We start from the raw sequence: 21,564 nt of genomic DNA, 5'->3' as shown, positions 1-21,564 counted from the left end.
ATCAATGGATATTAGCCAAGATGGTCAAGGATGCAACCCTATGCACTGGGTGTCCTTAAACCTCTGACTGCCAGAAGCTGGGACTGGATCACTTGATAAATTGCCATGTTCGGTTCATTCCCTCTGAAGCTTCTGGCATTGGCCACCATCAGAAGACAGGATCTTGGGCTAGATGGACCATTGTTCTGAGCCAGTTTGGCTATTCTTGTGTTTAATGTTTCTGAAACAAAATATTTGGAATTTTTGTTTTTCCAGTACATTTTAAAATGTTGACTTTTTTTTTCTGATTCAGAATGAAAATTCCATTTTCTTACCAGCTCTACTCATGACATGAAGTGAAGCCTGTTTCAGTAACTCTTAAAGGCTGATTTTCTTTGCGGCCTCAACCTGACTTCCACTTTGTGCATTCATTATTTTCTGCACAGGCACACATGCCTGTGCACTTTTCTTCAGCATGCACATAGACACATACACACACACACATCCCTCTGAAGCTTGATCAATTCTAACACCTATGCACATATATGATATATCTGTGTATAAGTGGAGGCTGAATATCACAAAGAGATCCCTTAAAGCAGTGGTAGGCAACCTGTAGCCCACAAGCCGCACGCAGCCTGTCAAGGTAATCATCTGCCAGGCTGTGAGACAGTTTTACATTGACTGTCCACAGGAATGGCTGCCCATAGCGCCCAGTGGCCACAGTTTGCCATTCCCGGCCATTGTGAGTTGCAGGAAGCAGCAGACAGCACATCCCTGCGACCTGCACCGCTTCCCGCAGCTCCCAGTAGTGGGGAATGGCAAACCAAGGCCACTAGGCGCTGCGGATGGCCGTGCCTGTGGACAGTCAATGTAAACAAACTGTCTCGCAGCCCATCAGTGGATTACTCTGACGGTCTGCAGGTTTCCCACCACTGCCTTAAAGCCTTGACTTCCATCAAGGTAAAAAACCAAAAGCAAACAATCCCAGAGTCCCATGACATTACATTTCATTGCATTCATCCAAAGCTACTCAAGATTAGACAACGACATACCTCTGACCCCAATCCTGCAGTTAATGAGTACATGGTCTCCTATGTACACATGGAGCTGACAGCACAGCCATCATCACCCTGCAGATCAGAATACAGGACTGAGGCCTTACTGAAGGCAGACTTTGGCCCATAACTTGTCTCTTAGCATTGGTGATTTACTGCTGAAATACGTTGGGTTTTATTCTAAAGACTATGTTATGTGGAAGTCCAAACATAAATAAATAAGAAAAAGTCGGGGGGGGGGGGGAAGCCTCCCCAATATTTATCACATCAGCAGATGAACCTGAATACAGACTATTGTGATGTAGCCAGTGTTGTGAGAATATAAAATTAGAGGTGCTTTAAAATTTTTGTTTATTACTGACATGATTATAGATTTTGAGAAGATGCATACTAATTTTTTTTGCAGTGCTTACAAACTACCATCCCTTTTTAAATAGGTACCAGGTTTGTGAGAGGCTATCAGTGCTCTGAAAGGGCCTTCATTCTCTCTGATCAAAGTCTATGTTGGATTTTTTATTTCATGGATCATTGAGTCGATAGACAGTAACAGATCTGCTATGGAGCTGTTATGGTTTATTAGCTCAATGCCTGTGCTGGGCATGTGTGATAGGAGTGCATGCTAAAAATCCTTAAGAAATTTTTATTGCAATAAAGGTACAGCATCGGGATTTGCATGGTGCTGGCTATTATTGTCTTTTTTGATCATACACAGCTAAGGTCGGAGGTATAGAGTCATTCTTTGTCCCCACTCATCTGCAATAGCAGAGCAATTGGCCACAATGTGACCAGTACTTTACCCTGATCACAAAGGGTGGAAAGTTAGAGCAGGCGCTAGCATTAATCTCTCCATGGCAAGGAGTGCAGGGACAAGGCACATTTCCCCTGTCACCACCACCGTCCCCTGTGCACTCACTAGAAGAGCTGATCAGACACTGCAGCTTCTTCAAGGGTGGCAAAGCAACGGTGCTTCCTAGCACTCTGAGAAGTATTGCTCAGCCCCACTATGGGTCAGAGGCTCTACTTTAAAGGCACAATAGAGCCCTGTGTCATTTTAGGCAACTTCTCTTCATTTTGCATACATATAGCTTCTTTCCTCAAAGGAACTCAAAACTTTATACACATGGATTGAATCTCACAAGCATTCTTTCATGTTTGCAATGGAATGATTATTATCCCTATTTTATAAAGAGGTAAATTGAGGCATGGGCAGGTTATGTGACTTGCTCACATTTTCACTGTAAGCCACTGAGTAGAAGAGTAAGAGTCAGCCATAAAAAGTCAGCTAGATTCCCAGCTCCTGTTCTAACCAGTAGGTACAGTGCAGGCCCTGGATCCGGAGTCTGGTCTCTGGTGTAAATTAGAGCAATCCGGCTGACCACAGGACCGAGGAGCCATTCCAGCTGAGAATACCAGAGCTCAGAGGCACCTGACCCAGGCTTTTCTCCTTAGAAATGGTCCCTGTGCTGGAGACCTGATGCACAGGTGCCATAGAGGTACTAGGCCAGCTGCACAGGAATACTCATGTAGGAACTGGCCTTTTGGCTGCTTTGCACCCTCAGAACAGGAGCAGCAACTTGGCCCTTGAAGGTCATGTTTTGTTTTTCTAAAAAAAATAGTTTGTTCTAATTCAACTACAGCTATTAACCTTGAAGCAGGAAATAATTCAGGGAAGTCCTATGGCCTTTGCTGTGCAGGAGGTCTGACTAGATGATCACGGTGGTTCCCCCAAGTCCTTAAAAATCTATGAATTTATGTCCCAACCAATGCAGCATTGTTCCCAGTTGTCCATTTACTAGGGACTCATCCAGTCTTATTTTAAATGTCCCAGGTGATGTGGCTCCCATAATTTCCCTTCTTAAGACAAAACCATCTCCAAGTAATGCAAGCCCCCCCAAAGTGCTTATAATATTGTTGTTCTGGAGTTATATATAGCCCTTGATATACATATGAAAGGTGCCATTGCTATCTGGCTACACATCCAAGTCACAATAGAAGTAGAAAATACAAGGGAATAGAATTTTTTAATTTAAGCTCTTATACCTGGTTGTCTGTGAACCAAGTTCCAGTACAGCTTTAATGTTTTTGACTGTGCTATAAACCATTGAAATGGGGATGTTTATGAGGGAAATGTTGGTCAACTTGCATACTGTGGAACGAAGATATCTAAAGCTTTCAAGTAAAGTTATGTGTTACTTATTAAATGCAGCATCAAGCTGTTTGCCAGAGATTCAAACTCTGGCAAACAAGCTACTTTAGGGTCATAGCTGTGAACTGACTGCTGCTTGCCCATTATGTTTGAGCTCAAAAACAAGCAGAAATGCTGCCAAGAATTATCCTGACCTACCGGTGACCTTCAGAATTCATACTGCTCCACCAGCTAATAACCATGCTGCCAAAACAAGATGAGACAGGGCTCAACATGAGACCCTGGCTGTGTAATCTCATTCTCAGTCTGATTTTTTGTTTGGTGCGAGATTGTTTGGGAAAGATGAGGGAACATGTGACTTTAGCAATATTGCTAGTTTAAATCAGAACTACACAGGGCAAAGATACAGCCACAGATACTTAGTCAGCTAAAAACATGAGCTCATTTCTGCCCTGTCCAGGCCCCTTTGTATTCACTTTCTGCAAATGTACAAGTAGTCAAACTGTAATAGCACAAATGCTTGTGGAAAGTGAGTTACTCACATACTTGTAGCTAGTCATTAATATGCATGTTACAGATCCCCCTCTGTGCCTGATCCACAGGAGATGTGAGCTTATTATAGTTCCAACTAGCTTGTTTTGGCTCTTAAGCTCAAGCTGTTGTAGCCTATTCTTTTTAACTCCAGGCACCCCCATTTGTATCAGTCAAGATAGAGTCCATCACTCATATGCACATGTATTCACACTGGGAGTGGGTAGATAGGTTGATGGGGCTTAATGGACAGACCATTGGACTGGGATTCAGCAGATCTGAGTTCTACTTCAAGCTCTGCCAATAACATGCCAGGTGACCTTGGGCAAGTCATTTCACCTTTGTGTGCCTCAGTTTCCCTGTCTGTAAAATGGAGTTGAGGGTACTTACCTCCTTGGTAAACCACTTTGAGATCTACTAATAGAAAGTGCTATAAAAAGCTAGATAGTATTGTTTACTGAATGGCACCATTGTTAAGAATACTAAGTCTCATCTTTGAGAGACTATAGCAACCTCCCTAATAAACATACTTTACTGCTATTAAGGAAATTGAAAAGTGGGAAGTAATATTTGTATTTTGTATGAGTTTTTAAAGTACATTTGTACTATCCAGGATTTACTCAGCAACAGTGGGGGCCCTACCTGGAATTAGTTAACGGGTGGGAGGAAAGAGTGTTTCTGGAATTTCAGAATATTATGTCTGAGATGAGTGTTCTGAAGCTGATGAGTCATCCTGGAGCCTGAGTGTTCTGAGCTTGATAAGTCATTTGAGATAATTACCTGAGAGGCCTAAGGACCCAGCCAATCCACAAGCAGGCAAGAGTCTAACCAGGTGACCCCAGTGCAGATATACAAGGGCATAGAAAGTAGTCTCTCTGGTCTCCTTAACCCTTGTTGGGGTTGCTCCCTGCTAGTTTTGACACACTACTCCTGCTCCAGCCACAGCTGATTGCTTCGATGTCCTGACAGTGTCTCACCCTGTTTTTGGTGGAAGCCTTCCATAGGAGAATGAAAACTCCCAGGAAGCTCAGATTTCACACCAAAGTTTAGAAAGGCCCCCTGTAGGGAAGAATGCTTAGAAAATGTACAGGGAATAAACATTAAAGTGACACTGTTGTTATTCACCAGTATGAGAGCCTGCACCTCCAAAACCAGCCAGCCATGTTCTAGGCTTGCATGGCCTACTCCTGTCTCCAGCTCTGTGGAACAGGAGTTAGAGGTCACAGTAGCACACATTGAAAACAGTAAATCGTTAGCTGGTGGATCATAGTTTTTTCTGTCCTCAGAAATCCATGCTCCAGATTGGTCCTCCACTGAAAAGGATGACCCCGGGTCCCAGACATTTAAGCCCACCCATACTTGCAATCTTGGTTTGCCAAGCTGCTTCCGGCTCTCCTAATAGAGTCTATAAGACAGAAAACCATAGTTGTGTCACTGGCTGGGATTGCTTGAGAAGAAATGGAGCTGATGGCTGCTCTCCCTACGTTTCCACAGGTAATAACTCCCCTCCTCTGCTTGCCTCTCTGTTATGTTTCAAGAGAGGTTGGAGGAGAACTATTAGCTGAAGAGCTATGACTTCATGGAATCACCCCTTATTTAACCACTGCGAAATCAGACTCATGCCCTGAGCATTTTACTTGAAAGTCAGACCAGTCAGAGAAACAGAGTGTCATCTTTGTTTATGTAATCCTCACTTTACTTTGTAGTTATGTTCCTGAAAAATGCGACTTTAAGCAAAACTATTTTAAGCAAATCCAATTTCCCCATAAGAATTAATATAAATGAGGGGGTTAGATTCCAGGGAATTTTTTTTCACCAGACAAAAGACTATATTTTACACATACACACACACACACAGTATAAGTTTTAAACAAACAATTTAATACTGGTACACAATGATGATGATTGTGAAGCTTGGTTGACATGGAGGAGTCAGCAGGTGGGATATTTCCCAGGGAATATCCCACCCAATTGGCTGAGCCCTCAAGGGTTAACTCTCACACTCTACAAGGCAGCAGGAATGGAGAGAAGGGAGACAGCATCACAGACAGAGACACACACCGTATATGAGGGAGAGATGGGTATTTCCCCTTTAAATACACTGACCCTATGTTAATTAGATCAGCTTGCTGAAATTGCAGCTGCTACCAGCAAGCTCCCTTTATCCTGAGCCCTGTTGTGTGATCCCCCTGCTCTATGGAAGATGGGGTAAGTGGGGTGCAGGAGCAAGGGGGAGGGGGACACCCTGACAGCCCCCCTGTATTCCTCCCACACACACACACAGCAAGCAGGAGTCTCAGGGAGCAGCTCCAAGGCAGAGGGCAGAAGCAGTATATGGCAGTGGCAGGAGGGACAGTTGAACTGCCGGCAATTGTTAGACTGCTGGGCAGCTGCTGCACAAAGAACTTAGGGGGGCTGCCGGTCCCGCCTGGTTCCAAGCCCCCACCAGCTAGCTGCAACAGGCTTCTCTTTCTGCAAGCAGTAGACAAAGCAGGCGGCTGCCAAAAGACATTAGAAGGGAACATTGCACAACTTTAAACGAGCATGTTCCTTAATTGATCGGCAACATAACAACATTAACTGGGATGACTTTTTAAGTGAAGAGTTACTGTAAGTGCTTAGCTTTCTTTTCTTGAAGTTTTAGAGTCACACAGTATGTCTACACTGCAGTAGCTGACTCAGGCTCACAGAGCTTGGGCTGTAGGGCTATAAAATTGCAGAGATAGACATTCATGCTCTGAGGCCCTATGATGGGGAAGGGTCTCAAAGCTCAGGCTCCAGCTTGAGCCTGAACATCTAAAATGCTATTTTTAGCCCTGCACCCCAAATCAGCTAACTCAGGCTCTGAGACTCTATGGGGTCATAGAGTTTAAGGCCAGAATTGACCATGGAGTATCTAGTCTAATCTCCTGTATATCATGGGCCACCACCACCACCACCCAGCACCCACACACTAAACCTAGCAACCAAAATTAGACCAAAGAATTACAATCCACCTTTTCTTCATTGACGTTGCATGCTTAAAGACACAGGGCTTTGGTGAGCTAGCAGAGCTTTGCAAACAGAGTTTGCTAACCAGCCAGGTGTGTGTAACCACTCAGAACTTTAAAAAATAGAAATACAAAATTATGGCAGATTCTACTCCCTATTGTGTGTCCCTTGCTCTGAGAGTGCACAGGGGGCATGAAGTAGGCAGAAAGGCTCCCTGGGAAATTCCCCCAGCATTGGACCAGAGTTGGCCATCCTATGCTATCCCACTGCAGAAGCAGTGGAGTAATGTTCCAGGGTAGCAACAGACCAGACAAACAGATTACTGTACCCTCAGCCAATCTTAGGGAACCAGAGCAGTTCACTGGTGGTTCTGGAGAAAACCACTATAAATGGAGTGAGTCTAAATTATGCCAGGTGCTGCGGCTCCATAATCTATTCCTGTACTTTACTGTGACACTTTGCTGGGCTTCCCAAAATTGTGGCCCCTCTATAACCCCCTCAGCCTCAGCAAGTGAGAGTTTTGCTGCTGCTAAGGTATATGCCAGCTTCCTGACACCCCAGCTTGTCTGCCTTGCCAGCAGACTCTGCCCATCCAAACCTTGTCAAGCCAGTAACAATCAGTAAACCCCAGTTCCCAAGTTCCTCATAGAAGTCTTTTTGCAGTGCACTGCTCCTCCTTACTGTAACACTCACAAAACCTTATCAAATGTGCTGATCCTTTAAAGAGAGTACTGAGAGCAGCTTGCTACCTTACCTGGTGTTAACAAACACTCTATTAAAATCAAAGCACTGAATTGGATAGTAGTAAAAGTAAAGTATGGTTATTAATAAAGGAAACAGGCTTGATATCAGGAGTAAGAATAGAGATGGTTACAAACATAAGAATATGCTTCTATGACTAAAACCTGATTTAACAAACTAGAGTCTCTTGTTCAAAGAACTGTTTCTCACCAAGTTTCTTTTCCAACATGGCTGACCAGACTCTCTGGCCAGGGCCCTTCACAGAGCTCAAAGTGTTTGGTTACTTTGTCTCTTCAGGTGAAGGATAGTATAGAGGTACTGGCCCCCTCTCTTTATAGTCCAGTACATTTTTGATATATATTCTTCTGAAGGGTATCCCCAGAAAAAGTTCCTTTTCTCTGCTGAGTCTAGATGGTCACCATGCTGGTTCCTCCCTTACTGGTGATTTTTACAGTGCAAGTGATCTCTTCCCACAACATCCAATATAAATGAATTTGGCTGCACCTGATGTGAGCTGTTGGCCTCTTTCTTTTGTCTGGAAAAAGCCTGTTTATCAACTTCCCTAACATGCCTGGTTTAAACACATTTTAGTCACATATTTCCAGCGCCTCTGTTAAATCCTTTGTGGGTTGACAGCACATACGTCATGCAGGAATATTAATGATCAGTGAGTCATTAGTTTTCTCAATGATATATTACATGCCATCTTTGGGGTAAATATCATGATAACAGTGTGCCCACTGGCATTGGGGTGCTCTTAGGGTCAAACTTTCCCACAACTGTGTCAAGAAAAAAACCAGCAAACAAGCACTGCAGTGGTCTGCATGTCTTATCTCATCATAAACCAGCTATGTTCTAATAAAAATGTCTGAGGTCAAGCTATAATAAAATAAGTTCAGTAGTAATCTCTAATTTACCAGATGGTTTTAGAAATAGAAAAGTAAGCAAAAGAGGTAAAATACACTCCACTGAATGTTCAGATATGAGACATTTTGACAGTAATTAGAAATCTTCTGTAAATAACTGTTGTTAATTTAATTGCTTATACTGAATCCCTCCATTTTACTTTGTCGGTGATGTTGCAATTGTGTAACTGAGAGTGGGAGTTGGCCTGAAAACAGAAAGTTTATTATAAATTGACTTTGTCTGACATTTTAATTAGCTTGACTATAAATTTTCATATTAAATCTTGTAAAAAAATAATCATTTCAATTGCATGCTTTGTACAATGTCTATCTGTGACTAGTAAGAAATGAAATGACTCTCCCACACCCTCTGCAGCATTGCTTTGGGGATGAACTAAACCACAGCTGCCTAGTAGTTTTTAGTTGTATTCAAAAACTTCATTTTTAGAGAATCAGTGGCCAGACCCACTCAGAAATCAGTTTCTAAAGTATGTGTGATGCATTCATAGCTTCAGCAGGATTATTGTATCTACTGTTTGAAGGTTAAATATCATAGTTACCAAATAAGAAAAAATAAATTCTTGGCAAACAAAGAATTCTGAACTGCTGGGTAAGTGCAGAATACAAAGTATTCACAACGTGCAATGTAGTCTGAAGACATGGACATCTTTAGAATACTAACTATTTGCAACTTGAATATGGTCTTCAAAGTCTCTGGAGCTCTGTGCAAAAAGCAGGATATAGCTGGAGAAAATGACATTGCGCTCAACTGCCATTTCCCTTCTTTGATGTAAGATTAATGCGCAACCTGCTTAAATAGAGAGCTAAATCGTCACCTACATGGATAGTTTCCAGGAAGGAGAATAGAAATTCCACAAGTTTTCACTCACTGGCTTTCCACTTGGTTATGCTATCAGGGGCTTGACCCACCAAAACTAAAAGGCAGCCCAGCTCCTGAAAACCTATAGATCTTGGGTGATCTGCTGCGAGCCAGGGCCATGCCCACAGAGGTGCTTTTGCCTCTGCACTGGATTCCAAATACAAGCCATGCTGATGCTGGGAAGTGAGGCCATCCAGTCATGTGTTACAATCATGCTGTAATACTTAACTGAATGCTCAGTACAATAATCATGTGAAATGTTTATTACATTGTGAGTGAAATTCCCCCTCCCGGCATAACGGTAGAGTAGCTAAGAGTGGAAATTTGGATGAGCCCCAACTTTAGGGTGGACACGTAATGAAAGACTGTGCTAGCTTAGCTTCTCCCCTAACGCCACGCCCTCTTCCTAACCCTGGTGCCCCCAGACACAGGGTTTCATCTGCCAAGCTGGGCACACACATGGGGCGGTTCAGAAAATGGCAGGGCAGAGCTGCCAGAGCATAGCTTTCTGAAGGGTAGGTGCATCACTTCGTCCTGGATTTCAGGTGCCCAAGTGACACTCCAGGCTGATGTGTTAGCACTACACCTGTGCTCAGATTTGGGTGGGCCTGAATGCTAAGGCGTGGGCTGTGGCTCTTCTTATCTATCCTCTGCCTCAGAATAGCTTGATGCTGAGCCTCTAGTATTATGTCTTTTAAAAACTGCCAGCCCCCTTCAACTCCTTTTCTTCCTAATTGGTCTTCCCATGGGACCTTGTCTATTATTTCTCCAAGCTGATTGAATCAGAAAGTTGTCCCCTATGCATGCTAAGAATTTGCGGGATATAGGTTTTGCTGTAACAGTATTCCAACAAATAACATGGAAGTTAAAATCCCCCATTAATACTAGCTCATGTGTGTTAGCTAATCTTGTTACCTGTTTATAGAATGACTCATCCACTTCTTCCTTATTTGGTGGTCAGTAATAGACCCCCACAATACCGCCTCCTTTCCCCCCAGACATATCCTTTCGTAAAAGGCTATATGCCTCAGTACTGGTATTCCAATCATGGGAGTTGTCCCACCAAGTCTCTGTAATGCCAATTGTCATAATTTTTTTCATGTACCATAACTTCCAGTTCATCCTGCTTGTTCCCCATACTCCTGGCATGTGTCTACAGGCATCAAAAATATTATTCAGACTGCTCTGTTGCCTTTCTTCTTGCTTTTTTAATGAAGTTCTGGTTTCTAGTTCCATCTCCAGAAATTAACCTCTTCCCCTTGTCTTCATTATTTGAACCTACATGCGCATTAGCTGGATTTTTGTCACCATCCCCCATAGGATCTAGTTTAAAGCTCAGGTTAGCCAGACAATGTCCAAAGGATGCTTGTGATGTGGTGGGACTCACCATGCTAGCGCCTCCTGCTGGCTGTCTTGGGAATTAGCTGTATTTGCCAGTACACCTTCTTCTGGTGATTTCTCGCTGCTGTCACTTCTGCTCCAGGACCCACATCACTTCCAGGACTGCGTCATCCTCTTCATGACACAGCCCTCTGGCCATGGCCCACTCTGTTCTCCCCCACTTCCAGGGAGTTTGCTGTCCAGCCATTTCCCTCAGTTGCAACTGCAGCCAATTGTCTGGCCATTTGCTCCGTGGTGAGGGGGGATGCAACCTGCCCACTACTCTGAGTCCCGACCCAGGAACCTTGTAGATGGCAGCCGCATGCTGTATCCCCTCCAACCTCTCAGTATCTTTCCCTGGGCCACTTCCATATGGCCTCAGCACCCTCTTTGCCTTTGCCTCGGGCCTCAGACTGTGAATTCCTGCAGCCAACCCCAGAGTGGCCTTTAGCTCCTTGGTCCCCTTGCCCCCCCGCCACCGCCCGGTTGCTGCTAGGAGCACTGCTCTATCCAGGGTTCTGGCTCTCCTTCCTCCTGCTAAGAGCCTGATCTTCCCACCTTGAGCTCCAGGACACTACTGAACTTAATGTGCCCTGCAGCTCTTCTTATATGGGCCTGTCCAGCCTTGACTTGTCACAGCTCCTTTCCTATTGGCTGCTTTCACGCAGCCACCATAGAGCTCTATTAACTTCTAACAGGCCAGTGTGGGGCAGGCACCCCATCACAATGCTCTTCCCAGTATTTGATAGATGGAGCCCGTCCCAGCACAGTAATCCTCTCTCCTGGAACATCAGCTCATTGTAGAAGTCAGAGCCCTCTCACTAACACCACCTCTCTGGCCATGCATTTACTTCCACCATTCAATGGTCCCTGCCTGGGCCTGTTCCTTCAACAGGGAGAATGGACAAGAACACACTTTCATCCTTCTTCCTAGAGCCACATAATCAATCATCTCCTCTTATTTCTGAAGATCCTAAGGCACTCCAGTCTTCCTGTGAGCTGCCTCTTAGGAACTCAGCATTGCACAACAAATCTAGGCCCCTCCGCCAGGACCAATTCAGTTCCAGTGAGACACCTGAACTGCATAGAGCTCAGTTGCGCATGAATTCTGTGTGTGGCAATGTATAGGGGTAGGAGTAGGCAAGATACCATAGTATTCATTGCTATGCAGAATCACCCATTTTCCAATCTGCTTAAAGGGCTACAGGAGTCCACCACATCCATTGGGTTGGAATAGACACCACAAAACAGCTATGCAGCAACTCCATGACTTGTGGGAGCATTCCTACCCATCCTGCATATATCCTCATGCCCAGTGTGGCTACTCAGAATTTGTGCTGGACTCTGGATTCAGGTCTAAGTAACTTAGAAACGGAGAGCCATAGGATGTGCATTGGATTATCTCTGATATGTGGAATTGCCCAGCATTTACTTTTAAATAAAAGTTTAATTCTCGTATTGTTTAGTAAAAACTTGGTCCGTTATTGATAATATTTTGCAAAACAACAGTAAACTACCACCTCCATCACTGCATAACTGCACTAAATCCTGTTTTATGCACAAAGGCCTTGATCTTGCTGTCATTGAAATCAATAGGAGCTTTCCAATTACTTCAGTGAGAATTGGATCTAGCCCTCAGAACCCAATTCTAAAATCTTGATTCAGTTCAAATTTCAAGAGAAACCTACTGAGAGAACTGTAGGTACAAACATACAGTAGTTGTAGGTTAGTAGCATCAGCTCCTTTTGCTGGGTTATCTCTGTGTATGTATATTTAAAGATGTTACACATCTCAGCTTCCTGTGGATGGGTGAGACAAATATCCTTGAGCCAGTATTTTTTGTAGTAATTCACAGCACGTCTTCAGATTTAGCAATTTCAAATCCTTGAAGGCTGAGGAACTGCATGAGTGAAGTTTGTTTCTGAGAGATAAAGTTAAGCCATCCCAGTGTCATAGAGTTGCCAGAGTCTGATCTATTTTGATAAACTACATAAAGCCTTGTTCTTAATCAATCACAGCTCTTCTCAGCTGCTTTTCTCTGGGAGCGCTCTTACATTTGACTCTAAAACTTACAAATGCTTCTCCCCCTCATGTCTCTTAATGAGAAAATGGCTCTGTAAGAATGTTCAGATTTCTAGCATTTTAACCTGATTTCCTTCCTTTCCTTTCTCATTTCGCTATTGAACTTTCTCTTCTCTTTATAACTTTAACTGGGATGAGTGATGGTTCCAGCAATCAGAATGTTGACCTAGGAAGTTTAAGTGATAAACTGACAAACCGATAAAGGAGGTAAATAACATACTGGAAATACAGCTAACTTTATTTTGATTTTCTTACATTTTGTGGGTGAGTTTGGTACTCCTAAAATTGAAGAGCTGATGGAACTGGCTATGATTAGGTATAGTGAGAGCTGGCGACAAACTTCCCCTATGAAGCTCTATATACAAAGCTCAAATCTCTGTGGCATCCTGCATCAAAATCCCACACTACAGCATCCCTTATCAGTCCTTGTCCTGGGTTTCTCCTAAGCAGAAACTGTCAGACACACTGAATTGAGTTGTATTTTTATTGTTTATGTGAGTAATTGTCCCCCAGGAATTAGGCTGAATTAGATATTTATTGTAAATATAAATATATAAATGAGCTGCACAAACACAGGTGGCTAGGGCCTAGAATTCTAGTTCTTCACATCCAAAAATACAGGCCTCTCCTACTTGAGCTAAAGAATGATGCCTTTAGCTAACCCTATTAGTAGGACTCACAGATTCTCTATGGGCCAGCGACAATAGCACAATATCACTCATAAACACAAAAACAGCCTATTACAATAGGATTTGAGCCAAAATCTCCAGACATAAAAGGCTAACATGCTCACCCATTGTGTCACACTGTCCCTTTTCTGTTCAGTCAAGTTCCAGCAGTGAGTTGCCCCCAAATCAAAATTCATTCCTTTCCAAGAGTGAAGTACCATTTCTTCTCATTTGAAGCTATCGAAGTGAAAATATAAAAAGAAAGCCCATTTGGTTCTTATCTAATTAGAGCATCATCTCACTCACAGTTTCAGTATCAGAACTGCTCTGCTTTGTTTTGCTTTGTGGCTCTGTTACCTAACTGCTCACGAGATCACACTCCTATAAAATAGATAAGTATTTATAACCATACATAGAAATTTACTTTGTAGCTGATTTGTTGATTCTTGGGAACTTATTTGTAGGAATCCCATTATCGATAGGATACATGTGTATAGTTAGATTTATTCATAGACATTATCACTGACCCCCATTGCATTCCCTGGTGTTGAACAAATAGTCGGTAAAGAGGGCAGTGTTTTGTTCACATTAGCCTCAATAAATGGGTTTAACTATGATACAAATCTCATAATTCACCTCTTGAATCCCAGTGGTTATTGGACAAATCCAAGGCTTAGCTGTAAGCCTTCAAATATACCTCTGCTGACAGTCTGAGGTAACGTCATAGTTCTGCAATCCTTCACATTTATTGGAGTTTTCAGTTGCTATGGTTTCAAAGATTTCACTGAAAATAAATTTTTTACATATGTCAGTACAGCTAATGAGCTTTTACAAATAACTCTGCAGTTGTCCGGCTCTGAGCAGGGATTATCCCATGCCACTAGGTGACCAAATGCCAATTATTAAGGAGTCTCCACCCCTTCATTCTGAACAGCATTATTTCCCTCTCATGAACCCTCTTTTGTAAGCCGCTGCAGCATGCTCCCGCATCCCCAGCCCCAAACCCTAGCACATAATTTCTTTGGCGCCTCTGATCTGCTAGTGTAGGCATCAAGAAATCCTGCTTCACCTCCAGACCTGAGTCTCCTGCACTTTATCAAGCTACTAACAGCCAGCGTCCATATATTGTCTTGGTTTTTAATTATATGAGTGATTTCACATCAGGCAGATGTGTTTGTAAACGAATGGCTTTAATGATGTGATGAGATTAAAAATGAAGCCTAATTAGCTCAGTATATTTAACCCTTGGAATGCTTCCAGGCATGTCTATGGCTATGCCTCTCTCATCATGCAAGTTAATCACTTTCACTGATGTATCACAAAGTGCTCCTACTTCATTGGAGACATCATTTTCTCAGTATGATAGGCAAGTGGTAAGTGCCTTTTGGAAATAGTACATCTGGGAATAATGAAATTGCATGATGGGTGATGATGCCTATGAGTACTGTGAGTATTTGGTAGTAATCCCGAGCAATGGCAGAAGGTATTTTTAAAAGGGAATCTCCTCATTTCACTTAGATCCAGATCAATGCCCTCAATATTCTTAGGTGAACAGAACCACGCTTGAGTCCTGTTGCCAGAGTCCCCTGAACCCTGAGACTGGCTTTAGAGAAAAGAGACGATACAGTGGCAGTCATCTGTGGTATCTAAGTATTGCATATAGTCCATCTTTTTCAGTTGGCATTGGCTTGAACTTCCAATGGTCTGTCACATAGATTTGTCACGTTTGAGTTCAATATATTCAGAACACACATAAATAATTGAGATCCACTGACTGATATGTTGTTCCAAAAATCAGCCAGTGCTGGTCCTTTCCACTAGAACTGTGAGACAAGCTTGCTATGACAAGTGAAACCCAAAAGTTTGGCTTTTCACTCACAAAATAATGAAAAAGTAATTTTTCTTACATTGAATCTTCAAAAAGTGTAAATCAAACCATGGAAATGCTGTGATTAAGGGGAGAGTTCTAAGTGATAGTCTAAATACTGATTCCTGCAGTGCAAGCCAATGCTATGATCCTACTCCCACTGAAGTTCAGGGGAGTTTTGCTACTAACTTCACTGGAAGGTGATCTAATGCTACTGTGACCTCTTACATTTCATCACATCACTCCTAATTGTACTCCCTCCTGCCTCCCATCCCATGATTACTCTCTATTCATAGTGTCGACATCTTAAAAAAATGTATAGACTTATCATGCTCCCCTTTTACCTTTTGTTTAACAAGCTACGTCTTTATAATTCTTGAAATCTTTCCTTTTAAGTCAGTCCCCGAACCATTTTTGTGCCTTTATCTAATAATAATACTCAGATGTCCTGGTGTTTGGCTTGATGCAAAGACCTACATAGATACTTGAATATCTCTTTTTATCTGTAGATCTCAAAGCACTTTTCATAGACTTTAAGGTCAGAAGGGACCATTATGATCATCTAGTTTGACCCCCTGCACAATGCAGGCCACAGAATCTTACCCACCCACTGCTGTAACAAACCCGAAACCTGTGTTTGAGTTATTGAAGTCCTCAAATTGTGGTTTAAAGACCTCAAGGTGCAGAGAATCCTCCAGCAAGTAACCCCGTGACCCATGCTGCAGAGGAAGGCAAAAAACCTCCAGGGCCTCTGCCAATCTGTCCTGGAAGAAAATTCCTTCCCGACCCCAAATATGACGATCAGTTAAACCCTGAGCATGTGGGCAAGACTCACCAGCCAGCACCCAGGAAAGTAAGAGCAGAGTAAACATTATCTTCATTTTACAGATGAGGAAACTGAGGCATAGACAGGGCATATGGTATCCCAAGTCTGTAGAGCAAGTTAGTGTATCAATGGGAGTGGAACTTGGGTACACTAACTCCCTACCATGGGTGCTAACCAGTAAGCTATTGTACCTCCCAAATTTTAAAGATCTAAGGTAAAAATTTCAAAAGTGCCTAAGAGACTTAGGATCCTAAGTTCCTTTTTTAAAGTTTCTTAGGTTTTTAAGGATTCTAAGTACCATTGAAAGTCAATGGGACATAGGCTTGTAACGAGCACATTTTTAAAAAGTATTTTGGTGCCTAAAGATGCAGATAAGCACCTAGTCGGATTTTCAAAGATGCCAAGGCACTTAATCCTCATTGAAATCAGTTCCTTTCTTAACTCCTACCTGTCTACTTATTTGGGCCTAAATACTTTCAAGACTCTGGTTCTTAAGCATTTTTGTAAATTTATCCCATATACTGTGCTCAGCAGAGTAGACAGAATATATGGCATCTTTACTATTCTCCCCCTAGTTTTTTTCAATAGTTTTCTGGTAATGTGGTGTCCAGTAATGAATACTATATTACAAATGTAATCACCCCAGAGTCACACAGTGACAAGGAAAATTGATTTCACTACTCAGAAGATAAAGCAGTAATACATAAAGTCACTGGTTTTCAACCTGTGCTCCACAAACACCTGGGCGTCTGCAGACTATGTCTAAGATTCCCATTAGACATTTTTGAGGGGTCCACAAATGAAAAGTCTTGAAAACCACTGCACTAAGTGGTACTAACACTCCTGAAGTCAATGGAGCAATGTCGATTTACACCAGATGTGGATTTAGCCCTTTCTGTCAAAAAAGTTTTGACAAAAGTCATGAGTTGTTCCATATTTAATTCCCTGAGATACTATAAACAGAGACACCATGGAGCTCAAACATGAATAGAGTGTAGAGGTGAAATCCTGGACTCATTAAAATTAATCGCAAAACTCCTGTTAACTTCAATGAGACCAGGATTTCACCTTGGAGTTTGTTTGCATAAGTTATAGTAGTATGAATGTTCAGTCTGTCACATTGTCTGGAGTGACTGATGACTGTGAATGCCTACCTCAGGGTAGACTGTCAAACACCAGGCAGACACCCAAAACTGGTGGTATGTTCTATAATTAGATTTCATCCACCCAGTAACAAATGTGAACTCCTGGATCACTGTATCAGTCTTACCACAGAATCATAGACAGTCCCCTTAGGTTCTCCAGTCTTTCTTGCCATCCAGGCAAGCTGGACTTAGTGGAAAAAATGGTCACTTATACCAAACATCACAGAATATTCAGGTTGCTTCCGGTCCCAAAAGACCAGTCGCTTACCCCAGATCAATTGGTACACCCTAGATTTTACACCAAAGACAAAGCCTGTATCCAATCCTGTAATAAGCTGTCTAAAGTTGGAAAAGGAAATGAGTTATTTACAGTTTAAAGCAAACAGGCATATAACACAAATAAGTTGCAATCTAAATCCTAAGAGTGGCAGAGTTGTAGTGATCTGTCAATTCAAAGTGTCTTTCAGGGCAAACCCAGGGATAATTGGGTGATCTCTCACTTCAGTTTAGAGTCTCTGGCTCCATGTGAATTCAAACAGCAAAGAGATGTAGAATTTTTCCATGTGTCGTATTCTCATAGAAACAAAGCTGACATCAACAGTTCCCATGAAGATCCCTTCTTCATGGTGTGGGAGCGGGAGGAGGAATGCATTTAATAAAGTCTTTGATCCTTGACCTCACACTATAGCTCATTTGCATTTAATGAACAGGATTTAACTTCTTGTTAGAGACCATCATTTTGCATTTGTCATAAACAGATAAGTAAGAGTTAATAGAACAGAAGTACTTCATATCTCTTTTGCCTGTAAAGGGTTAACAAGATCTGTGAGCCTGGCTGTCACCTGACCAGAGGACCAATCAGGGGACGGATACTTTCAAATCTTGAGGGAGGGAAGTTTGTGTGTGTGCTGTTAGAATTTGGTGGTTGTTCTCTCTGGGTTCTGAGAGTGACCAGACGTGCAACCAAGTTTCTCTCCAAGCTCCCTGATACAGGTTCTTATAGATTCAAAATAGTAAGTACAAGGTGATAAGGCAAGTTAGGCTTATGTTTGTTTTCTTTATTTACAAATGTGTATTTGGCTGGAAGGAGTTCAAATTTGTATTTTGCTGAAAGGATTTTAATTTGTACTTGTATACTTAGGCTGGGAGGGTATTCCCAATGTCTATAGCTGAAAGACCCTGTACCTATTCCATTTTAAATTTACAAAGATAATTTTTACTGTTTTTTCTTTCTTTAATTAAAAGCTTTTCTTGTTTAAGAACCTGATTGGTTTTTTTTATTCTGGTGAGACACCAGGAGACTGGGTCTGGATTCACCAGGGAATTGGTGGGGAGAAAGGAGGGAAGGGGGAGAGAAAGGTTAATTTCTCTGTGTGTTAGGATTACTTTCTCTCTCAGGGAGAGTCTGGGAGGGGGAGAGAGAAGGAGGGGGGAATGTGGATTTTCCTCTCTGTTGTAAGATTCAAGGAGTTTGAATCACAGTGATCTTTCAGGGTAACCCAGGGAGGGGAAGCCTGGGAGAGGCAACAGTGAGGGAAAGGGTTTACTTTCCTTGTGTTGAGATCCAGAGGGTCTGGGTCTTGGGGGTCCCCAGGCAAGGTTTGGGGGGGGGGGGCTAGAGGGTACCAGGCACTGGAATTCCTGGTTGGTGGCAGCGCTACAAGTTCTAAGCTGGTAATTAAGCTTAGAGGAATTCATGCTGGTACCCCATCTTTTGGCATCTGGTCTGTGAGCATCAGACAGTTAAAATAAACCAGGCATAATTAGGAGGTACACAGTATATCTGCTGTTGAAGGAAAGACTGTGTCTAAACTTAAGTACCGAAAACATTTGAGAAATTATACACAAATAATGTCTTCACAGACATTTTTAAAAATCTAAGGTAAAAGGTAAGGTAGCTTGTGTCTCATAACAGTGAAGTTTGTACCATACTTCCTTTGTGATCAGTGTAGCCTAGGGTCCTTTTGTGCAGAAATATGATAAAGACCCCCATTTTTCCACCTCCTCAGACAGCATCATAACAATCTGAAATCTAGGTGAGCAATACCAATTTGGCACTTTTCCATTTAGAGCTGATGAAAATCAGAGCAAAGTGGAATGTAATTCTAGGCAAATTTAAATAAGGCCTTCATGATGCAAAGGGAAAGAACCTTTTGAAAATCAGTCTAAAATATTTTCAAATATGTATTTATATTTTCTCATCCTCATGAGGCTCCAGTGCCTCCTAGCAGTTATCCCCTAATATTTAGCTTCTTCAGGCCTGCTTCTGCTCTTCCATCCATGTAAATTAGGGATTAATTTAATGGAGTTACAGTGGTGGAAAACCAGTGTGAGAGGAGTATCAGGCCTTATAATTTTATTTAAAGGCTACCATTGGGTTCATCTTCAAATGTCATCTTTTTCACTTTAGTAATGCTGTGCAGATACCGGTAATTCATAAATCTGTTATATTTGCTCTACTACTAATGAGAAAATGTATTTGTTCCACAACTAATTAGAAAATGACTCTGACATTTTGATTTATAAAATTGTCAGGTTTGCCTTTTTTTAGTCCTCTGAGTGGGGGTAGGTATACTCTGTCGTACGAGGTGACAAGCCTCTGCTTTAAAAAGGGGTTGAGATACTAGCAAGCACAATAAAGAGGCTAGGGTGTCCAGATGTCCTGATTTTATTGGGACAGTCCCGATTTTTGGGTCTTTTTCTTATATCGGCTCCTATTTACAGCCTCCCCCCCATCCCTGTCCTGAGTTTTCACATTTGCTGTCTGGTCACCCTAAAAGAGGCAGAACCTTAAAATGCACTATTGTTTCAGGGCATTATCATACTATTATCTATGCTAACAATTGTCTTTCTTTACAGCCACAATATTCTTCTCTATGAAGATGGCCATGCTGTTGTTGCTGATTTTGGAGGTGAGGTGTTGGTGATTAATCTGAAAAATGTCAGCAAGTTCTCAAAAACTAGGGCTCTGTTTTCTCTGCTGAATCAGAAAGTTAATGAGGCTGTACTTTGCTTCATTATCTCTCTGAAAAATATCCCAGAGAGTAGATTTGGGCAATTGCAGTTCTGTCCTGCTGAGTTCTGCAGGGTTCCATCTTGTACTCTCTCTTATTAAAGGTGCATATATTGTTGTATGGAGAGTAAGAGAGAAGGCAAGGCTGCAGTCCATGTACAAGCTACAGTACTTTCAGAATGCCAATAAGCCCCTGCTCCACATATCTCATTTAACTCAACCTGTGCAGTTGAACACTTTACCAGTGTCTAGCCAAGACTGGAGCCTGGATGAGGTTCTAATGGCATGGCCTCAATCTAGATCAGAAGGCAGTTGTGCTGGTAGGATGGAAGAAGAAACGGGGGAAAATGGCAAGGGTTTTGTCTGCCCCTTTAATTGAGGATGTGTTCCTATCTTTTTATTACTAGAGTTCACAGTCCAGGGGTAGGGTTGGAGCCCTGCTGTTATCACAGAATCCTAGAGCAGCAGGGGCCAGGATAGCTTTCTTTCATCTTCATCTGGAGAAGAGATTGTGGCTATTCCATTCAGATATGGAACTTTGGGTATGTCTACACTGCAAAACAAAACCACCCATGAGAGCTAGTCTCAGAGCCCAGGTCAACTGACATAGGCTATCAGGGCTTATGCTGTGGGAGTAAAAATAGCTGTGCAGATGTTGCCACTCAGGCTGGATTCCAAGGTTCTGTGACCCACCACCTTTTGATCGACACTGCTATTTTCAGCCCCATAGCATGAGCCCAAGTCAGCTGACCAGGCTTTGAGACTCGCAGCCCCAGGTTTGTGAAGGGTGGGCGTGTTCGCAGTGTAATCGTACCTCTTGTCGTGACAAATTTTGACCGGGCTTCCCCGTAATGATCTGAGGCTGATGCCAAATGCAATGGCTCACTAATTAAGTAGATTTTCTGGCTGAGGCACATGTGGCTGCCTGTAGGTGTTGAGTGAAATTTAAGGAGTTGGTTTCCACCTATAAAGCCCTAAATGTCCTGGGACCTGCCTATCTGAGATACCAACTCAGTCGCTGTGCCACATCAGTGCAGTTGTAATCAGCAGAGGTACCTGAGCATGATTTTAAAGAGAGAGAGGAAGGCGATGCTCTGGACAGCATCTGTGAGGAGCCCTTAACTTTGAAATAGTCCAAATTAGAGTAAGGCACTTTGCAAATCCCACCTACTTTCCTAGGCTACTGGAGAAGGAGGGATGCACTGGGGTCTGGTAGTTGTAGGGATGGCTGAGCAGATAAATATTTTTCTTTTCGGCTGGTTATATTCTGGTTGGGGACATTGCTAGGTGTGTTCTTGTTTGTACAGGTAGGAGTGTACTTTTAACGTGTCTCGAAGTACCAAAGTTCTGGG

The 21,564-nt window shown here is 42.5% G+C and overlaps 1 protein-coding gene across 2 annotated transcripts in view; it reads left to right on the top strand.

Moving 5' to 3' along the window:
- The window catches only part of LOC115655894 (serine/threonine-protein kinase TNNI3K), a 177,364-nt gene that overhangs the window by 92,803 nt on the left and 62,997 nt on the right, over positions 1–21,564 (top strand). For both annotated transcript variants that reach the window (XM_030571898.1, XM_030571899.1), the window contains one exon: positions 20,059–20,111. In XM_030571898.1, coding sequence (XP_030427758.1) covers positions 20,059–20,111 — 53 coding nt within the window. The remainder of the gene's footprint in view (positions 1–20,058; positions 20,112–21,564) is intronic.

Source organism: Gopherus evgoodei, chromosome 8 (genome assembly GCF_007399415.2).
Source record: "Gopherus evgoodei ecotype Sinaloan lineage chromosome 8, rGopEvg1_v1.p, whole genome shotgun sequence".
NCBI classification, from domain to species: domain Eukaryota; kingdom Metazoa; phylum Chordata; order Testudines; family Testudinidae; genus Gopherus; species Gopherus evgoodei.
Note: the sequence above shows the minus strand (reverse complement) of the source record. Positions and strands in the feature narration are given on the sequence as shown.